This window comes from Cricetulus griseus, assembly GCF_003668045.3.
Source record: "Cricetulus griseus strain 17A/GY chromosome 1 unlocalized genomic scaffold, alternate assembly CriGri-PICRH-1.0 chr1_1, whole genome shotgun sequence".
In the NCBI taxonomy this organism is placed as follows: Eukaryota; Metazoa; Chordata; class Mammalia; order Rodentia; family Cricetidae; genus Cricetulus; species Cricetulus griseus.
The window spans coordinates 168,002,306-168,022,742 of NW_023276807.1; the positions used below are offsets into that span (position 1 = coordinate 168,002,306).

The 20,437-nt window shown below is 40.6% G+C and overlaps 1 protein-coding gene across 1 annotated transcript in view; it reads right to left on the bottom strand.

Annotated features, from left to right (window-relative positions):
* The window catches only part of Fhit (fragile histidine triad diadenosine triphosphatase), a 282,794-nt gene that overhangs the window by 190,688 nt on the left and 71,669 nt on the right, over nt 1-20,437 (bottom strand). The window contains exon 3 of the mRNA XM_035453064.1: nt 4,422-4,490. Coding sequence (XP_035308955.1) covers nt 4,422-4,490 — 69 coding nt within the window. The remainder of the gene's footprint in view (nt 1-4,421; nt 4,491-20,437) is intronic.

Here is a 20,437-nt window from a genome sequence, read left to right on the forward strand (position 1 = left end):
ATGGTGGTAAGGCAAGGCTGGTTATTTTAGCTAAAGCAAAAAAGGAGTAAGAAGTGTTCTTCTAGGAGGTGACCTTGACCTAAGATTTGGATAAAAACAGACCTACATGAATAGGAACAGATGTCAGACATTACAGGCAGAGAACAATTTGTACAAAGACCCTGAGGTAGGAATACCAATGCTAAATTTGGCAAAAAGAAAGCTATATGAGAAGGACACTCACTGGTGTCAGAAAAGTAGGTAGGACCCAACATTGAATATGAAGAAATCACTTTGGACCACACCATTGTAAATAAGCAAACAGGAAGGGGAAACAGATATTACAGACAGTTTGGCATGAAATGCTGATCCCAACAGATGTTTCCGAGAGCAGTAACATTTAAATGGTAGAGACAAAAGATGAACTGGAACAGGAGCTCAAATTTAAAAGACTTTGAGAACCAGCACTGCTTATTTGTGGGAAAGTCTGCATTTGTGGGAAAGACTTAAATGCCCAGGGTAAGGAAACCCTGTAAAGACGCATGTGAGTCTATGTAAGAGACAGAATCGTGGGAGCTCTACTGACCTACAGCACGAGTGACAGGTGTAACAGCATTCAGTCTCATTAGAAAGCACTTTTCAGACAAAAATGAAGCACATCATTAAAAAGCACTTTGCAGGGAATGACAGAACACACTCGAGATAGCAAGCAAAGCCCACGATCATCAATATGTAATGCTGAGCTAGAAAAAAGGCAGGAAGAGGCTGGAGATGAGGAAAAATCGATAGAATACAGTCTCATAAAAGTCAAGAAAGAGTTACATCTTGCATTTCTAAGAACTAAACAAACAAAGAATGTTTTGTTAGGCAGCTGCCCAAGTGCCATAATACTAATAAGAGAAAGGCACCATTTCTTGCAGGGCTTGCAGAATCGACAAGTAGAAATACATGGGCGAATGGGCAAGATATGAAGAGGCAGGAAGTGCAGCCATGTGGTCCATGCAGAGACCACACAGACTTCTGAACAGTTCTGACCTCAAGGGATCCAAGGATGGAACTCTCATCTTTTCACACAAAGGTAATTCTGTTAGAAGCTTTTCCCTAAATGTGTTCTATCCTTTTTTGATGTTGACATCTGTCTCTTTGGAGCCCGATACTCCTAGATCTCTGTTTAGAAGCCACACAGAACATATTAGCACATAGAACATGTTTAATGTCCTTTCAAAAAATTTTCCAGATTGTTAGAAACAGTGACTATGTCGTCCTTTATATGCATACACTGTTTCCCCTTATAAGTATCTTTGTCCCCTGAGCCTTCATCCCCTTTCTCTGTTTCCAGAACTTGTCTTCCTGTACCTCTTCTGTAAATCTTCTCCAGTTATCATTATTCAACACAAAACTGTGCTTAGAAATAATGTAACCTTGTGAGCAAATTTAACCTAGGACTTCTTTCGGTATCACATTGTAAGACGGCAGTAGTAGGAGTACAACTACATTTACTGAGCTTGATCCCTTGCTGTTTCTATTTGCCACCCGTCTCCCTCCAAGGCAGCCTGTTTGTTGTGTCATAAAGAGATACATAATGCACAGTGAGTGATTTCATCAGTATAAAGAATGTCATCTCTCATCACCCTATCATTTCTGATTAAGATCACTCAGTCTAATGTACATTACATCTTGTACCAATAAGGTCTGCACGATGCTTCTTGCTCCCTATGCCTCTTTCTACCTTATTACATACTCAAACGAGAGAAGCTTCTCCAACAAAGAGGAAGATTAAGCTGAGGCTGAGGAGCTAAAGGCCGAGAGAAAATTGGAAACATGATGTTTTAGTCACTCTGGAAAGTAGTGCTAAATGAGGACATTCACTAGCCTAGCTTGAAATCTAGGTCACCCATCACTTACCCTCTGTATATGTTCAAAGGCAAAATTAGCAATAACAGCAATAATAATAAGCAGCAACCTAATAATAACTGTTTAGTATTCACCAATACTCAGCATCTGCTTTTAGGAGCTATGTGACAAGTTTTGGAGTGGTATCAACCATTTTAAAGATAATATTAAGACAAGGAAGCCAAGTGACTTTATTGACTGTCACCTCAGTAGGTTGCAATGAATTTGAATCTGTTGTTTAATCTCTTTCTAGTTTTGTACTACTATCTCTGTAGAGCATACTATAAGCTAATATAGATTGAAAAAATTTTTATGGAAATTACTTCTTCAAATAGAGGGGATAGACAGGATGTAGCAACACATATTGCTTTATCTGTGAGTCTAGAGATGCCAGTAGAGCATGCTAGAAAGGTGAGAGAATACTAGACGAGAGGCCAGAACTGTGCAATGTCAGCCATTGTGTCTTGTATGGAACTGAAATGTATCCACACAGCTTTTGTCAACAGAACATTTGGAACATAAACAAGATTCAAGGTGACTGATCAGCCTAAGAAAACAGTGTTTTCAAGCACTTTTAATGCCACTCCAGCAGCATTCACTTGTATATAAATCATGTAGTAATTTATTCATTAAAATACTCTGTACTTGGCAACATTTTATTAACCTTGGTTTTCGTTAGTGAGCCATGAACTTGTATTTTTATTTATCTCTGTATAATGGTCCTATGACTCTGATTTTCTTCCCACCTAGACTAAGCCATTACCAATCCCAAAACTGCATCCTCCATCTGCTGAAACTGAGTTCACCTTAGAGTGTTTAGAGGCTTTGGAAGCCCGGGCTGTAAGCAGTACCTACTTTCACACCTACACCTGAATCAGAATCACCTGCAAGGGTTTCGATACATGTGATAACTTATTCCCATGTACCTTTGCCATCTACCCAAACACAGTCTCTATGGATAAATATATCCCTAAAAAAATAATAATAAGAGTTTCAGCTACTAGGTCACAAATCAACACTAAAAACTAGTGGCTGAACAGTGTCTACCCTCCATGACTTCACAGCAAATGTTGAAAAATCCATTAAGTGATCCACTGAGTTCCAGAACAGACTCATGAAATGCTGACATTCTTTATTTACAATGTTTGGATACCCATTTTAATTCCCAGCCAATTAGGAAAAACCCTATGAACATACACAGAAATGTATGTGGCCCCTGGGGACAAGTTGAAGATCTTATATTCTTATAGGTCTAGTTGACAGAGACACATAATAAACAAGCAAAATTAAAAGTAAAAGTGGAAATTGTTTCCAAAGGATTGGAGGAGGAAAATCAAATATATGACTAATATCTGTCTATCTTATTTAACACCCAAGGCAGATGTTGCTAATCAAGCCAAGCAATTTTCCTTGTTACAGCCAAAGCACTTCAAAAACAACCACTCCAGAGCACTGACTGGCACCACCTGATCAGCTCTCAAATGCATGAAATGTATTTTCCCTTTCATTGCTATAGTCAGTATGTAAACTCAAATGAATTATATACTCTATCATAGGTAGTGTTCAACACAGCACATACAGATACTCGAAGGTTCTCATGTGGACAAGACCACAGATTAGAGTTGTGCAGCCCTTGATGGTTCATATTGTGCTGATGTGACATTTATATCTTTAGATGGAATGATTGAGAAATCATACAAATTCTAAAATATTCAGGAGATACAAGTCACGCATATATTATTTAAACCAACCTAGTTTCTGTTGACGATGACTCAAAATTCCACTTTGAATATATGTTCTTTAGAGAGACAACTTGAGTCCAAAAGTGTGCTAAATGCAACGGCATCATAGTTTTCATATGTGTATGATGTATGTATGCGTGCTAATGTGCATGAATATGTATATACATATGCAAGAGGTTGACACTGAGTATATTCCTCCATCACTTTTCTTACATTTTTTGAGATCGGGTCTTGGTGACCCTGTAGCTCACTGATTTGGCTACACTGGATGGCCAGTGAGCTCCAGAAATCTGCCCATCTATTTCATGACCCTTTTGTTCCTAGTGCTGGGGTTACATACATGCATGTAGTGCCATTCCAAGTTTTTCACAGGGTGTTGTGTTCTAGCAAACTCAGGTTCTCACGGTTGCAGTAGAAGCAGTTTATCCACTAGGCCATCTTCCCAGCTAGCTAAGTTAGCACATTCATCTCAACGAGTCATATGTCACTCTGCTTGATTTCTACTGGGAACCCTTTACATTCAGTATCATGTCTTCACACAGATATTATGTGTCCTGGTAAACATGACAAAGCAAAAAAATCACATGGAAACTTAGTTTGCTATTGGGTTTCATTAGTAAAAATAAATCACTATAATTCATTTATTTTACCCCGATGGTCACTCTAAGCTTGTTAGCTTCTACTGCCACTTCACAAGTCCTACTGGGTAGAATATCATATCTGGGGTGACATCTGGTTAATTGGATGGATTTCATCACACTGACAGATCCTGTGATCAAATAATAAGGTCACAAAGGACAGACTCACCTCATCATAGATGCTGTCATTTCTGCGGAAGTCCCCTGCTTTCCTGGGAAGAATATGGACATGTACATGCTGAAAGTATAAAAGAAAGAAAAACGTGTTTAATTCACCTTCTGTCTTTTGACTTGACAGTGCAGCTTTCCAGAAAGGCTGATTCCTCTCCACTGGTTCCTGCTATATTATTCTTCAGAGGAAGATGATGTCCACCTTCAGAAACAACGTTTGAAATCTTCTGAGAGTAAAGAAGCATAAAACAAGAGGGACACTGGTGGCATATGAGAGTTTGAGGGAAATGTCAGAGAACATTACAGGATCTGTGGAATTATTCGTCATTGTCAGTCTGGGTTGTAGTTAGCCAGTGCTTTGAAATGACAGCATATCTTAAGAGATGGCTGTTGTGACTCTGAAACTGACAAGAGAAAAGAATTGGCCAACAGAGAATAAGCAACCAGTGAATTAGTGAAAGGAGGAAGTAGCATGGGCCAAATCAAGAACGCTGGCTTTGAATAATAATTATATAACTATACAACAGACAGTTCTCATTCATTCTTATTTACTATGACAACCAGAGCTTGTATTAGTACTGGACAGTATTTTGTTTAGTACTCTCACAATTCCTTTTTGAAGTGATCTTAATTTTACAGAAGGAGAAGCCAATGTTCAAAGAGATCAGGGGTCCAGCTCTATAGAAAGTAGTAGAGTCCTCCCAGGAAATTATGTCACATGGCTCTTTTCTCCTTGTTCCTTATCAGCACACATTAATTCTGTGAACTTAATTTTCTTATAAAATTTAAAATTCAATTTAGTGTGTGTGCGTGTGTGTGTGTGTGTGTGTGTGTGTGTGTGTGTGTGTGTGTGTGTGTGTAGGTCATGCATGAAGGTCAGAGGACAACTGGCAGAAGGTTCTGTTCTACCGAGTGCATTTTTGGGACTAAAATCAGGTTGCCAGTCTTGTTAGCAAGTATATTTACCCAATGAGCAATCTTACTGCCATTCACTTACTCTTTTGAATCCCTCATTTCCCTGGTCTAGTTTACTAAAGCACCCAGGTAATAGACACAGAACTCTTATTAGTTAGAGGTCATGAATCAAGGATCACAGCATCTCTAATTCAATACATATTCTTCAAGGCTAAAGTGGTATTTGAAAGTTTTACTCTACCAATGGCATCTATTGTAATTCTCTCTAAACCTAAACCTTATTCATGCCCTTGAGCTATAATCCTGCATTTCCTATTAATTGCAGAGAATGGAAAATGAAAAAGCCAAAGTATGAGAAAAGACAGACAAATAATCAAAGCGTATCTCCTATCACCCCCACCTTATCTTGATTCCTATGGTTGGGCTACAACCGTGGGCCTCCAGAGAATAGCACATGAAATGTCTTGGTGGCTTTGTGTACAAGGCAGAGAGAATGAGAAGCTATTGCAGAAGAGGCAGCAAGCTAGGCTGTCCAAGGTGAGTGAAACAAAGAGAAGTTTCATATCAGCTCCTGAGTACACAATCCCCAAACAGTAACATGTTTCTGCCAAAATATCCTCCACTCAATGATGACGGCAATTTCAAACCCTTCAGAAGCTAGGACATAGGCATACTTAAGTCTCAGACTATGTTGAGTAAAGACAGAGATACAGAAGCAAACAGAAATGGGAAAGTAAGCTACAAACTACCCAGGAACCAAATTCTTTATAGTGTGTGTATGTGTGTGTGTGTGTATAAAATAATTTATTTAACTTTATTTTATGTACATTGGTCTGAAGTTATCAGATCCCCTGGAACTGGAGTTACAGATAGTTGTGAGCTGCCATGTAGGTGCTAGGAATTGAACCCAGGTCCCCTGGAAGAAAAAAAAGCCAGTGCTCCTAATCACTGAGCCATCTATTCAGGCCCAGGAACCAATTTTTTCTTTCTTTTTTTTTTGGTTTTTCGAGACAGCATTTCTCTGTATTGTTTTGGAGCCTGTCCTGGAACTTGCTCTGTAGACCAGGCTAGCCTCAAGCTCACAGAGATCCGCCTGCCTCTGCCTCCTGACTGCTGGGATTAAAGGCGTGTGCCACCAACGCCCAGCCAGGAACCAAATTCTTAAAAGATAGCCATGCAACACGGGCCCAAGAAGAAACTAACCATGCACAGCATCTGAATGATTCAGACACCAGATCAGAGAAGACAAGGAGGGGAAATGATGGCACATTCTCTCACAGGGTGAGAGCCCACCTAGACTTGACTTGCAAACACTAATATAATTCTTTCTCCTTTCCTCCTCTTCCTTCTCATCAAGACACCTTTTCTCTTTTTTTCCTTGCTATCATCCACCTGCTCTCCAATCCATTCCTTACACATAAGTAATCAGAATTTTCAGATAAATGTTCTATACTCAAACTGCCAGAGGGCACAGAATGTAATAGTAATGGCTTTTAACTGGAGTATAGCATATACAATACAGTTGAACCTCCTACGTACTAGCTGTGTTACTTTGCAACAGCAGGCCTGTGACTCAGCATCTCTCTATATAAGGGCCTAAAGTAGCAAGTCTGATAATCACATGGTTGTCATATGCCTGTAGTGTTACCTACCACAGTGTTCTCAATATAAGCAGATTCAGTGGGGGTATCTTTACTGTTAAAAATACAATCTGAAGACCAGAGGCCACATTCAGTGACTGGGTTTTATATTAGCAAGGATGGTATTTCAGAAGTTCCGTAAGTGTTAAGCGGGGTGCTATTAAAGTATCTTTTGCAGAAATTGTTTCTGTTGCCTTGATTAGTGTTTCCCAAACAGCAGTAAATAGCTAGGTATTGTTCAAATTAGGGGCCTTCTAATTTACTTTCTAATAATTTCCCAAGTGACGCTGCTCAAGGGTCACACTTTGGGAGCCACTGACTAAGACTGTCCCTTTGGTTCTTATGCCTACTCCTGTGAAATGCACTGAGGTAACACTTTGTTTGGCCTGTCCTTCTGTGTTATGTGGAGACCTATCTCCATATGCTGCTGCCCAGGCTTTCAGCACCGATCATCCTCTCTGTCTGTCTTCAAGGCCAGGCCAGACTCCTGGGTCTAGACCTGTCTGTGATTTCCCTCTGTATACCTCCCTCCTCTGGGCTTACTCATCAGAGCTGTACCTGTAGGCTGATAGCATTCAGTCCCGGAAATGCCACTTTTCATCACTGGCAACCATTGGAAACTTGCCATGATACCAAATACAGTAAACATCTCACTGTCTAGGTGATTTTTCCCTAAAGGCATGATCTCACCTCTTCCCGATAACATGATATACTGACACAAATTCTTAAGTGACAGCCTAATCACAGGACTCTGACAGCTACTCAGCCACTCAGGACAGAGAAATCATGACAAAGCCAGAGCATTCTAAGGAAGAGAAGTAGGACTCACCCTACTAACACTGTTGCAGGTTACCCTGCTTGAACACCCCTTGGGGGAAGGGGTGAGAAGATGCAGCACCAATGACTCAGGCACTAGGAGTCAGTGAGTAGCAGAGAAAGCTGCAGTTTCATTTATTAAGGAAATTAGACCTGCCTTTATACCCCCTCCCAAGGTCCTCTTGGCTCAGGCAGCTGACTCTGCTGCTTTGTCCTTTCCTCATTGGTGTCACTGGATAGGTGGCTCTTCATCAGCAGTCTCTGGGCTTAGAAGCAGGCTTGACTCAGGGAGGAAGTGCCTGCTTCACATGCTCATGCAGGCTGGGCTGGGGACCTGGGAAGGGCGACTGAGGCTTGGGTAGGCTGGCTGCAGTTTCTCCACTAAGTATATAAACCAATACACTAAGTATATAAACCAAGAGATGATAACTTCCAGAGGCCCACAGAAGGGAGAATTTCAAGAAAGAGGAAATCATCAATAGTGTTCATCACTGTTGAATGCTTGAGTTGGTTTCAGTGAGGCTGGGAAGATACCCTGCAAAGCTTATGAAAAGATGCTCAGTGCCATTAGTCATTAGTGAAATGCCAAACAAAACTACACAGTCATACCACTTCATATCCACCAGGCCGTTTCTAATCAAAAGACAGACAAGTGTAAGTGTGGGTGAGACTGTAGAGACATGGAAGCCACAAACACTTTTGCACAGAGTGCAAAATGATGCAGCTGTATGTTTGAAAAACAGTTTGGCAATTCCTCAAAATGTTAAACATACAGCCACCAAATGACCCAAAATTATATCCCCAGGATAACTGAAACCATGTACTCACAAAACCTTGTAATGCATATTTATAGCAATATTATTCACAATCATCAAAAAGTGGAAACAATCCAAAATGACTATCAACTATGAATGCCATAATAACAAGACAACAGAAGATGATTGGGCATAAAATGGAAGGAAGCTGCTAAGAGAAGGCATTATGCTAAGTGAAAGGACTCAGATATGGATGGCCAGATATTACACGATCCCATTTATGAAATGTCCAGAGTAGGCAAATTCACAGGGAAAGATCAGTGCTTCCTTGGCACAGTGAAGAGTGGCTGCCAATGGAAATGGCATATTTGGGGGTGATAGATGAGTTCTCCTCTGGTACAATAGAGTGGTTATGGTCTCACAACTAAAACCCACTGAAGTTTTTACCTTAACAGTGTGAAGTGTATGGATTCTAGCTCATTAGAGGTGTTGATGGAATGGGAGGAGTAGAGAGATAGCTCTAGGAGCACCACCTTTTCTGCTCTGCCTCTTTCTTCCTGCCCGAACTGTTCCTTCCAGTTTTTTTCACACATGTATCCATCACCAGAGGATGGTGCTGTTGAGATGATGTGCCTTTTCCTTGTTAGACTGTATTATAGTTCAATTGCAGGAAATAAAATAATGGCAGGAAAAGGCATAAAAGGCTATAGGCTAGCCTATTTATAACTAGCTTATCTATACACCCAGTCACATGAACCTATGTAAACCCCTCTCTTCAACACCAGCCTGAGACCAATGACAGAAGGAAATTTTGTCTTTGATGAATAATTCAAAGTAATGTTGTAGGGGAAAGATAATGTCTTCTCCAAAGATTCCTAGTTTCTAATCCTAGACCTGAAAATATGGCTGGTGATAAGACAGGAGAAGTTCAGGTTGCATATGAATTGAGGGTGCTTACCAGTTAGTTGTCTTAGTTAGGGAATCTATGGCTGTGAAGAGACACCATGGCCATGGCAATGCTTACAAAGTAAAAACATTTAATTTGGGTTGCTCACTTACAGTTTCAGAGGTTCAGCACATTATCATCATGGCAGGAAGCATGGCAGCATGCAGACAGACAAGGTGCTGGCATAGTAGCTAGGGATCCTACATCTTCCAGGCAACAGTAAGTCAACTGAGACATTGGGTGGTATCCTAAGCATAGTAAACCTCAAAGCCTGACACTACAGCGACACACTTTCTCCAACAAGGCCATACCCTCTCCAACAAAGCCACACCTTTCTAATAGGTTATGGAGGACAATTATATTCAAATACCACACCACCTGATCTTGAATTTAAAATCTAACTTGGATTATCTGGCAAGGCTTAATGTCATTACAAGAGACTGTCAAAGTAGAAATCACTAAAGACTCAGCTAATGGGGCTTTTTTCAGATTATTAGAATCCGGAGGTCTGAGACTTCATCACTGGATTAAATTCATCATGGAATCATATTGTGATATTATTCAGAAGTAGTGGAGACCTAGTATGCAGCCTCCTTGGAGGAAGTAGATCACTGGGAGTGTGCCTTGTCTTGTCACATGGGAGTCTCTGTGCTGATTCCTGGATTCCATGAAGTGAGCAGCTTTGAAGCCTCCTACTCTTCTTATGTTCTTTCTCACCACGGCCCAGAAACAATGGAATCAGATGACCATGGACTAAAGTCTCTAAAAGCATGAGAAATCAATCATTGCCTCTCTAACTTGTTTCTCTCGGGTATTTTGTCATGGCAAAAAAAAAAAAAAAAAAAAAGCAAAAATATGCTAATAAATAGCCAATATAAAACAAATATAGATGATCTGAATTTTTAATTATGGATTTTACATATATTTGTGAAATACTTTATAGAATCACTATGAATCTATTGATTCCTTAGGTAAAGAAAGTGAGTGTGGTGGTTTGAAAGAAAATGGCCCCCAAAGGGAGTGACACTATTAGGTGTGGTCTTGTTGGAGTGTGTTGTAGGGAGACACTGTAGCCCCACCTCCTAGGAGCCCCTACAGGTATGCCTGGCCACGCCCATGAGGGTGTGGTCAGGGGAGGTCAAGGATGACACTGGGGCAATACTTAAGGAGCTGCAGACATGTGGAGACCCCTTCTCGCTGGCCTCCCTAGCTTGCTGCCTCTGGGCACGCTCTGGCTGGTGCTTGGCCAGTATTACTTGAATATCTTGTTATACCTGGCGCCCTGACACCCATGACCCATTCTGCTTCTCTCGTGCGGGCCTCCATTGGTGGTCATGAAAACACCGGACCACCTGTGGCTACTCTGCTTGATGAACTGGTGAGTTAAGGCTAAATCCCGGCCCTGCGCACCCGGCTTGCCCTATCTGCCCTCCTGCCCAGAGAAGGGGTTTTGCATTTGTTTCCACAGGAGAAGAAAAACTTTGGATACCATCAAAATTGATCAAGATTCGTGTTGAAAAAGACAACCCTCTCAACAAGGACGACTGACAGGTATTTACTGAGGTATAGCTCATAAACTAAATGAAAGCCTCCCAAAGGAAAGGGAAATGCTTTGTTTTTATCTTCACAGAAAAACTCACCTCCAGAAGTCAAAGGACACTACATGGGTAGATACTTAAAGGAAAGAAGGTAGCTGTAACCATCAAACAAAAGGAACGTGCCATACGGTAAACTTTACAGCTGTCTTTCAAATAACTGTATTTCTCTTCATTTCCTAGTCCCTATTCAATTAAATCAATGCTGGATTTAGAGTTGGATTTGGCTTTCCTCCCCTAAAATCCAAGCATGTTGTTTAACTAAATTTTAGAGTTTCTGTATTATATCAAGAAGCCAATTGATGTAATACAGAATAAATGAATAATTTGAGGACTATTTATTGTCTTTTCTTGGCTCATTCTTTCAAGGCCTACACCCTCTCATAATTGTCGTTTTCCCATGGTTGCCTTTCCCAACACACATACATACATATACAAGCAAACATTTCTCTGCTAACACTTATATTTGAGTCCCATACAGCCACTGAAGACCTGCCTGATGACAATCCCTGGATGCTCCGGAAAAGGAATTGGGCCATACCTCTTTGACTGCACTGGATCCAACTTACTCCATTTCAACTGACACTCCGACCACAGCTTCGAGTACTGACTTCAATCAAATTGAGGATTTCAACCTAGATCTTCAATCAAGCAAATTCCATCTAACATGGACTGGAGATAACCCATTAGAGACTTTTACTATACTAACATTTTTTTTTCCCACAGGACACCTCAAGGCTGCCATTGTCCCATTTCAGCAGGAAGTAACTTAGAAGATGCTACGCCCCCATTTCCCATTATTGTCTATTAGGGTAGTGTAAGCCTAGTTAGGAATAACTTTCTTATTGTTTAGAGTTGGATTGGAAGGAAGTGTTCAAGTTAGACACCCTTTCCACATGACTTTAGAGCTTAGCTGGAATAGACATAGTTAGGATGTACAATAGCAGATTATTGTATCTTCTTGTATTTCACCTTTATGATTGTTGATTTTGGATGTTTTACACTATTAAGTTTTAATCCTCTTTTAGACTAAAAGGGAAGTTGTAGGGAGACACTGTAGCCCCGCCTCCTAGGAGCCCCTACAAGTGTGCCTGGCCACGCCCATGAGGGTGTGGTCAGGGGAGGTCGAGGAGAAAATCAAGAGCAACTAGATGTTCTATTTCTCTTGACAGAGGGATAAAAATTCCTTTTCTTCAGAAATATAAGAATGTAAATACTTTTCTTTGTCTCCATAGCCCTGAAGCACACTTAGAAACAAGGATAGAAATGCAAGCGGCCTATTGGGGAGGTGATCCCTAAACTAAACACAGCAGTCAGGGACTGTGGGACAAACTAGAGGAAGAACTGCAAGTACCTAAAGCATCATGAGGTACTTCTGTGAGTGACTACTTTAGTCCCCTGGGAAGACTCAAGGACACAGTCTATATCATGTACCCAAGACTGCCATTCCTGAATTGAAAGAGGCAGGCTATTTATACACTGCTTGAGTAAGGCATGGACAATCTAAAATGTCTAGTTCCTTTGCCCTGATAGTGAAGAGTGACACCCAGTCCCCCAGCACTATTTCAACAGAAATCAGGCCAACAAAAGTATGTCACAGCCATAGAACATGAGGTCAAGGTGATGTAGGTAGAGTTCAGATCCCATTTGTAGTTAAGTTATGTCTCATATCTAACACCTGGAATCTCATGATCTACTGGGCTATAGGGTTAGGAACTTAGTCTCCTTTCCATAGGTGAGAGACAGATAACAATCTGATAAGTGCCTCATCACTGGTTTTCAACCTGCCAATCACAAGGGTCTATAGTTCCCACAGCAAGCTTGGAGTGGCCAGGGATACCACATGTGGAAATAAAACAGAACAGTAGCCTCCATTTGGCAACATCTGATTCAGCAGGAATTCTTAGCTTGCTGTATGGAGATTCATTGTATAACATCAATTGCAAATGAACCTATTTCTAAAATTGAAAACAATTTTAAAAATCATAAAAAGTACTAAGAAGGCAAATTAGAAAACATTAGGGAGACAAACAATCAAGTTTCTTCAGTTTAGAGAAAGGAGGGTGCCTCTTGAAAGACTAATAGCAACCTGATGGTAGGGCCAAGATGGAACTGTAGGCCTGAGCTTGCCTTCCAGTGCTCCTATCATGCCATCCCATCCCACCTGCCCCAGATCTGAGGAAGGGAGGAGTTCCACAGAGAGCAACTTGGGGTCCTAGAGATGATGCCAAGATCCAGAGAAGACTGTGCCTCTTAGTGTACAAGGTTTTCTGGTTTTGCATTTTTGCTGGTGTTATTGTTGTTCTGTTCTTTTAAACTCATTTCATCTTTCCACATCTATCAAGTGTTTATAAACTGGGAAACTAATTCATGAAATTATTGTCCATAGGAGCTCAGTTGTTATCTGTTTGAGCTGATGTTGTCACATCCTAGGAATGACTGTATCACATGGCAGTGCCTCTGAGGACAGCATGAACAACCTGCTTTTACTGTAAACTGGATGGTTTATTTGGCAGGGAGCTAAGCTGAACACATTCTACTCTGGGCTGTTACTATCTCCAATGCCTGTGCTTTGGACATGACTGGATCTGCCTGACTTGATGTGGAGAGGCCTCATCTTCTACTGTAGCCAGGGTCAGCATGACATCACTGGAAGCCACTTCATTGTGAAATAAATGTCAATAGAAATGATGTCGTTCACAGAGTTTTGAGGACACGTTAGCATGACCAACTGAGGAGTAAAAGGAGTGAGCTGTCAAAACTCAAAGGCGTACATGAAGGCATACAGATGGGTTCTGAGCCTGCTGACCAGAGATCTTTCACTGAGAGCATGGGCAATGCTCAGGCAGTTGGGCTGTCTTTCACAAAACATGGAACACAGAGTTTTCCATGTGTGTTTCAAACTGTCCCAGTCAAGTCAGAAAACTTAAAGAAAAAGAAGAAAGAATCAATTCAGTTAACTAAACAAAACTCCCACAGGATTGTGGAGCCCTTATAGAGTTTTGTAGCTTAACACTTGTGTTTTTAAGCCACACATCACCGGCAGCGCTCCAGCGGCGAGTTATAATCATACATCATGAGAGGGATGGCACGCTTCTGATATATGGGCTCCGTACATCATCTGAGCACCATGGATGTGATGATGTATCGCTCTGAGCCACAATGAGCATTTAAAGGAGCTTTTAGCAACCAGGCAGTTTTAAATTTCAAATTTTCCAAAACTCAAGGTCTTTTCAAGTCAGATAAAATAAAGGCGAGGGGAATGTGATGCTGCAGAGAGTCACCAAGTCTGAGAGCTGGCCAACCTGTCATTGCCTTTTGGCTTCAAGCTCAGGAGGAGTGAATAATTGGCAGGTTCTTTTTGTTCACTCCTCCTTCATAAGAATAGAAGTCCAGGGATCTGAACAAACAGAAGCAAATGTCAATGTATCTATTCTGCCAACTGGCTACCCCTGTCTTCCATATTGTAAGCATGAGCTACTCGCTCATCGCCATCCGAAACACAGCCTAACAGGAGATGCTGTGTGTGATAGGGCACTGACTGAACCCAGGGAGAAAGTAGATCAGCTTCCCAGCCCATTGCTCTCAAACTCCAAAAAGGGTAGAAAAGAGCCTTTTCTAATATTTGTTTGTAAGACACAGGAAGCCCTGATAACAAATGAGAAAAATGAAGGTGAATGGCATACAGGCTTCTAGCCCAGAGGTGGACGTGGGAGCTACTGTCACAATTCAGTCACCTGTCCTATTTTAATTTGTTAATAAGATAGCAATGTAGCTTCTGAGAAAGTAATATGGCTTTATGAGAATGTTTCCACTTTGATTAAGACAAGACCTACCTGCTGGGGGTAGGTGTGTTCATAGTAATTACTATCAATTAAAAAAAAACAGGTGTTGGGAGAACTACCCCCCTCCCCGCCTTGTTCGAAATCTCACCTCAATAAGCAGAGTAATATGAAAATATCCCTACTGTTTGGTAATAGGCACTAATAGTGACATTGAGAGACAATTGCATCTCCAGTGTTTATCTTCAGTTCTCCTTCACCAAATGTATTGAAGGAAAGAACAGTGGCAGAGATATTTCCATGTGGAGAGAAACATCTGGAAGTGAGGAATAAATAGTATCATTCCTTTGGCTTCCACTAGTACACTCTAATTCTCAAATTATAATAGGTTTTTAGAATCTACTGCCAAGCAATGTCTTATCTCGAAAAAAAGGACCAGCTCCTTTCTTTTATAACAGAGGGCTAATATATAACAAGGGCAATAGAATATGGTAAGGAATGCATCAGTTGCTACTTCGAAGCTGCCAACTGAATGATGTGAATGAGTCAGGTTTCACATCTGGAAAGATGGAGTCTGTGCACAGGCTGTTAAGTGAATTCACAAAATCTATCTTTTCTTCTTTACAGAGATACACAGTTGAAACTTTTTTCATAAGGTAAATACCTTCATTTCTGCATGCATAGTAATAGTATACCACCTATTTATCCACTATTTTAAAGTTATTTTTACTTTCATTAGCTATTATTGATGTGAGAATACTATACACCAAGAACTATGCTTAGACCTATATGCCTATATTATATGAACACATATACGCACAGCCCTACCAAACATGCCTTGGGAATCTCGGTCTGTATGTCTGTGTATGTCTTTGATTGGGAAAATGACACAAGATTTTTATGCAGGATGTCCTTCTGTATGCTGTGACTATTTGTTTCTCTTATTGGTTGATGAATAAAGTTGTTTTGGCCAATGGACAGGCAGAATGTAGTTAGGCAGGAAATCTGAACAAAGAGACAGAGAGAAGGAAGACAGAGTTGAGGAGATGCCATGTAGCCTCCAAGGAAGCAAGGTGTGAGGTAACAAGCCACAAGACTCAGAGTAAAATATAGAATAATCGAAATGGGTTAATTTATAGGTAGAGCTATCCAGTAATAAGCCTAAGTCATTGGGCAAACAATTATAAACATATATTAAGTGTATGAGTGGTTATCTTACAAGCACCTACAGGGACCCAGTAGGCAGAGAGAAACTGGTATAAGTGGGACCAGGCTACATGGAGAAAAGTCTCCTACGAGATTTAGCAAATTGCATGAGGCCATCAAGCTGATAGAGTGGCAAAGTTGAGGTTCTAAGCAGGACCATGAGACACTGACTCTCATTTTATCTCATATTAACTAGGACATCTGTGATGAACACTGTAATGCACATGTAGTTCATGTAATAGCCCAAGGCTAGGCCTTCAGCTGTAAGCAAGCCAAGTAGTATCATTGTACACAATTATAATGTGTGTGATAATTTATATATTCCCTCATCAAGTCATGTATTGGATGCTAGGGAACCTTGTATTTGCTGATTTGAGCATTCTTGTGCAACCCTGGTGGGGACAACCATGAAGGAAAGAGAATAAAGAAGGGTGGTTCTTATGAAGTCCTTAAAGAACAGGCTACTAACATTTTAGCTCTGTCAATATGATTAAACCTCCATTGTGTTCCTAACAGACCTTTGAGAGAGAAAAGAAACATTTTAGAATAAAACAGGTCCCCTCCAGGTTAACAGAAACCTCAAGCACTCTAGAAATTTCAAAAGTTGAGTACTCATTGTTTATTTTCACAATAGGAAGCAATAGTTATCTCTGCTACTCATTAAGCTCTTACCATATGCCACACATCATACTCCAAGAGCTGAGATAAGCACTTTATTTATAATACTTCTGTTATTTATCATGACATTTATCATCAGAATCATCACCATTGTTGACAGATGAGGAAATGGAGGCCCATGGAAGTGGAATGAATAGTCTGCTCACTTCCAAATCCACTGTGTGACATCCTAGTACAGCTAAACTCAGACTAGCAGAAGTTCCAAACCCTCTCCTCACACAGTAGACCCTTGAACCAGAAGACTCAGATGTAAGGGAGACTTTATAACACATTGGAAATCTGTCTTTACAAATATTCTAGAGTATCTTTTGGCTCCCAGTTCACTTTCAGTGACACACAAGTCCTAAGTCCTTAAAACTAATTGGCAAGAAGAGAGTACATTTACAATTATTGTCCATAAAGAGGCAGATAAGCTCAAAGGAGGCATAAAAACAACATAGCCTAAAAGACAGTGACCTGTCATGAAGCCAGTCCCTACTGTATTGGGTGATGCCCATGTGACATCAGAGGTGGAATCTGGGTATCCCATTTTAGAGAAAGAGTCTTCCTGGGCAGCCAGAATGCAGGAGCTCTCAGGTGCTCTTGGAATGTGTTTGTTGGCTTTTGTGGACTGTCTGGCTTTTGTTGTTACCTATAGGAGGTTAAGAAATCTGAGAATGTTATTAGATCACTTGACCTTGTAATTACTGTATTATGATGGTTTTTTTGGTAATTGGAATTAAAAGTGTTCTTCTTTCCCTGTGAAAATTCTTTCCCATCCCTTCTCTTTCCCCCACTCTAGTCTTTCAAAGCCACCTCCATTGTATAGAGTTCAGACTCTCCAGAGTCTGGAGATGGACAGATGGAGAAAAGGTTAAATAAGGTCTACAACAGTACTCTTGATTTCTTAGTTCATATAAAAATTAAAATGTCTAAGTACTGAGTTTCTTGACCATTCATGTCTTTTCCCTCATCTTGAGAATTCCTTGCCATACAAATTTTTGGCTGACAAAAAAGCCATCATGAAGGTAATACACACATCACTCCTCCACACAAAAGAACATCTTCCCACCAATGGCACTCCAGTGGTTTGCTCTTTGCAATTTGTTTTTAGAACTCCTCAGATGTGCTCTGTATCTGGAACAACAGCTGATCCTACAATCAGTAACAACAGCTGATTCTACAATGGTATTGCAAGGACTGACAAGGAGGTCTGGTCATTGCTCAGCACTGACTTTACTAACAGTCATAAACCCTTTCAAAAGACAAGAAACCCACCTTGCCTTTGACTTTCATAGATTTACTATCTCTTTGATAGAGAGAATACCAAAACCATGTAAATTTCATTTGCATGCCATATCAAAATATTAACCCAGAGAGTTAGTCCCTCCCCTATCTTTCTGTTGAGGATACAATAAAGGAATACAATAAAGGAATCGGGTGCAAATGTAACAAGGATGACATTTTTCCTTGTCCTCCTTATTTTGTGCTAAATTCACACTGCTTTACAATTCACCCTACACATAATTACTGTTCTTTAATTTATGTTTCAATAAAAATGTATAATAATAAATGTTTACTGCCCAATGAATAAATACTGAGATGAAACCCTTAACGCAGGTTCTGTGTTGTGAAGCAGCACTGTGACTTTCCAACGATCTCGTCCTCTACTTAATGAGCATCGTTTCTGTAATCTGTGCATTATGGCTTAAGCCTCGCTTTAGGAGTATTTTACAAAGCAAAAATCCATGAAATACTTCTAGTTCAAAGGGGGAAAAAGAGACAGGACAAGCTTCATGCCATCCCAGAGACTGTAAGTTAGTAATTATGGAGGTGGCATTTCCTAATTATCTCTCTAGTCCATTGCATATCTACTACAGATTTTGTCTCTAAAATTTGGTTTAAAGGAAATTGATGAAATACACAGAAAGGCCAGCCATGAAGGTCAAGATTGTGCAAACAAACTGACTTAGTGGAGCCCTTTCTATATGGAGAGATACCATGCCCAGCCTAGACATAAGGGCGTGGTGGTGGAGAGGTGCCTTGGTTCTGCCTCAACTAGATGGTGGGACAGACTTAATAGACTTCATATGGGAAGACTCACCCTCTCTGTGGAGCAGATGAGAGGACCAGGGAGTGGAGGGATTGGGAGGGAAGGAGATAGGGGGAACTGGGATTGGAATGTAAAACATAAATTAATTTAAAAAGGAGGGAGAGCCGGGTGTTGGTGGTGCATGCTTTTAATCCCAGCACTCGGGAGGCAGAGGCAGGCAGATCTCTGTGAGTTCGAAGCTAGCCTGGTCTACAGAGCGAGTACCAGGATAGGATCCAAAGCTACACAGAGTAACCCTGTCTCAAAAAACCAAAACAACAATAACAACAACGATAACAACAAATCCCCCCAAAACAAAACAAAACAAAACAAAAACAAAAATAAACAAAACAAGACTAGGCAAGAGAAGCAACCTTTAATGGATTTGAGGACACAGTCAAATGGTCACTTGTGGAAATGGAATCAGAAAAAATGGTTCAGATACTATACAGACAGGTGGGGGGGACAGCAAGAACAGCACAGTGTGTAAAAGTGCTTGCTACCAAGCATGACAGCCTGACTTCAACCCCCTAGGACTTACATGGTGGAAGGAGACAACTGCCTTCCACAAGTTGTCTTCAGCCTCTACATGGATGTTGTAGCACATGCACTGAAACACATGTGCACACAAAATTAATTATAAGATATGTGTTAACAAAACAGTCATGAAGCTGGAGAGCTGGTTCAGGGTTTAAGGGCACTTGCTGCCCTTGCAGACAGCCCAGGTTCAGTTCCCAGCATCTGAAAGCAGCTCACAGCTACCTGTAACTTCAGTTCCAGAGATCTGATACCTTTTTCTGACTCTGTGGGCTGCAGACTTTCACGGAACACACATAAATGCAAGAAGACATTCACACACACAAAATTAAGTAAATCTAAAAAAAAAAAAATTAAAGTCACCCTGAAGTAACTAAATATAGACAAAATGCTAAGCTGAACTTCATGTTGTTTTAACTGATACATTATTTTCAATGGGAGGGTTTTATTGGTTAGGTAAAATTATGTAACAGAATTTAACACTAACATCATTTCAAAAGGTTCATCTACTTCAAGTAAGTTTTGCAAATTATATTTTTAAAGGGGGTGCCTTTAAAAATAATTTGAACACAATGGAATATTTTCTCCTCTTTGCCAGTAGCCAGGACTGGGCTATTTAACTTAAGAGACCTGAAGACACCAGGAGAGATCAAGGAACAAAGACTCTTCTTGATGGTGTGACAAGCACCAGCTACTCAGCCTCTGCAGAGCAGAGATGAGGCATGCGAAATGACAGCTGTCACTCCATGATTTGTCACACTGCTTTACTGGTGGGTTGGCACAAGTTATATAAATATTGTCATGAATGACTCATTGGACATTGTCAGAAGTCATGTGTGTTTAGTACAAGTAAGTGTCTCCATGTCTCTGGGCCACATTTTGTGTGTGTGGTGATATCTACCATAAGAAATTGAGCATGTGCTTTGAGTTCCTACGTGAAAGCTGCACGGCCATTTTGTGATGTGCTCACATTTGCTCATGCCTTGCTTTGAGTGTCACTGCAAAAGCTTTCCAATGAAGATTATCTTCCCTTAATATGAGAGGAATATAAGATTTTCATCATTTCAATATTG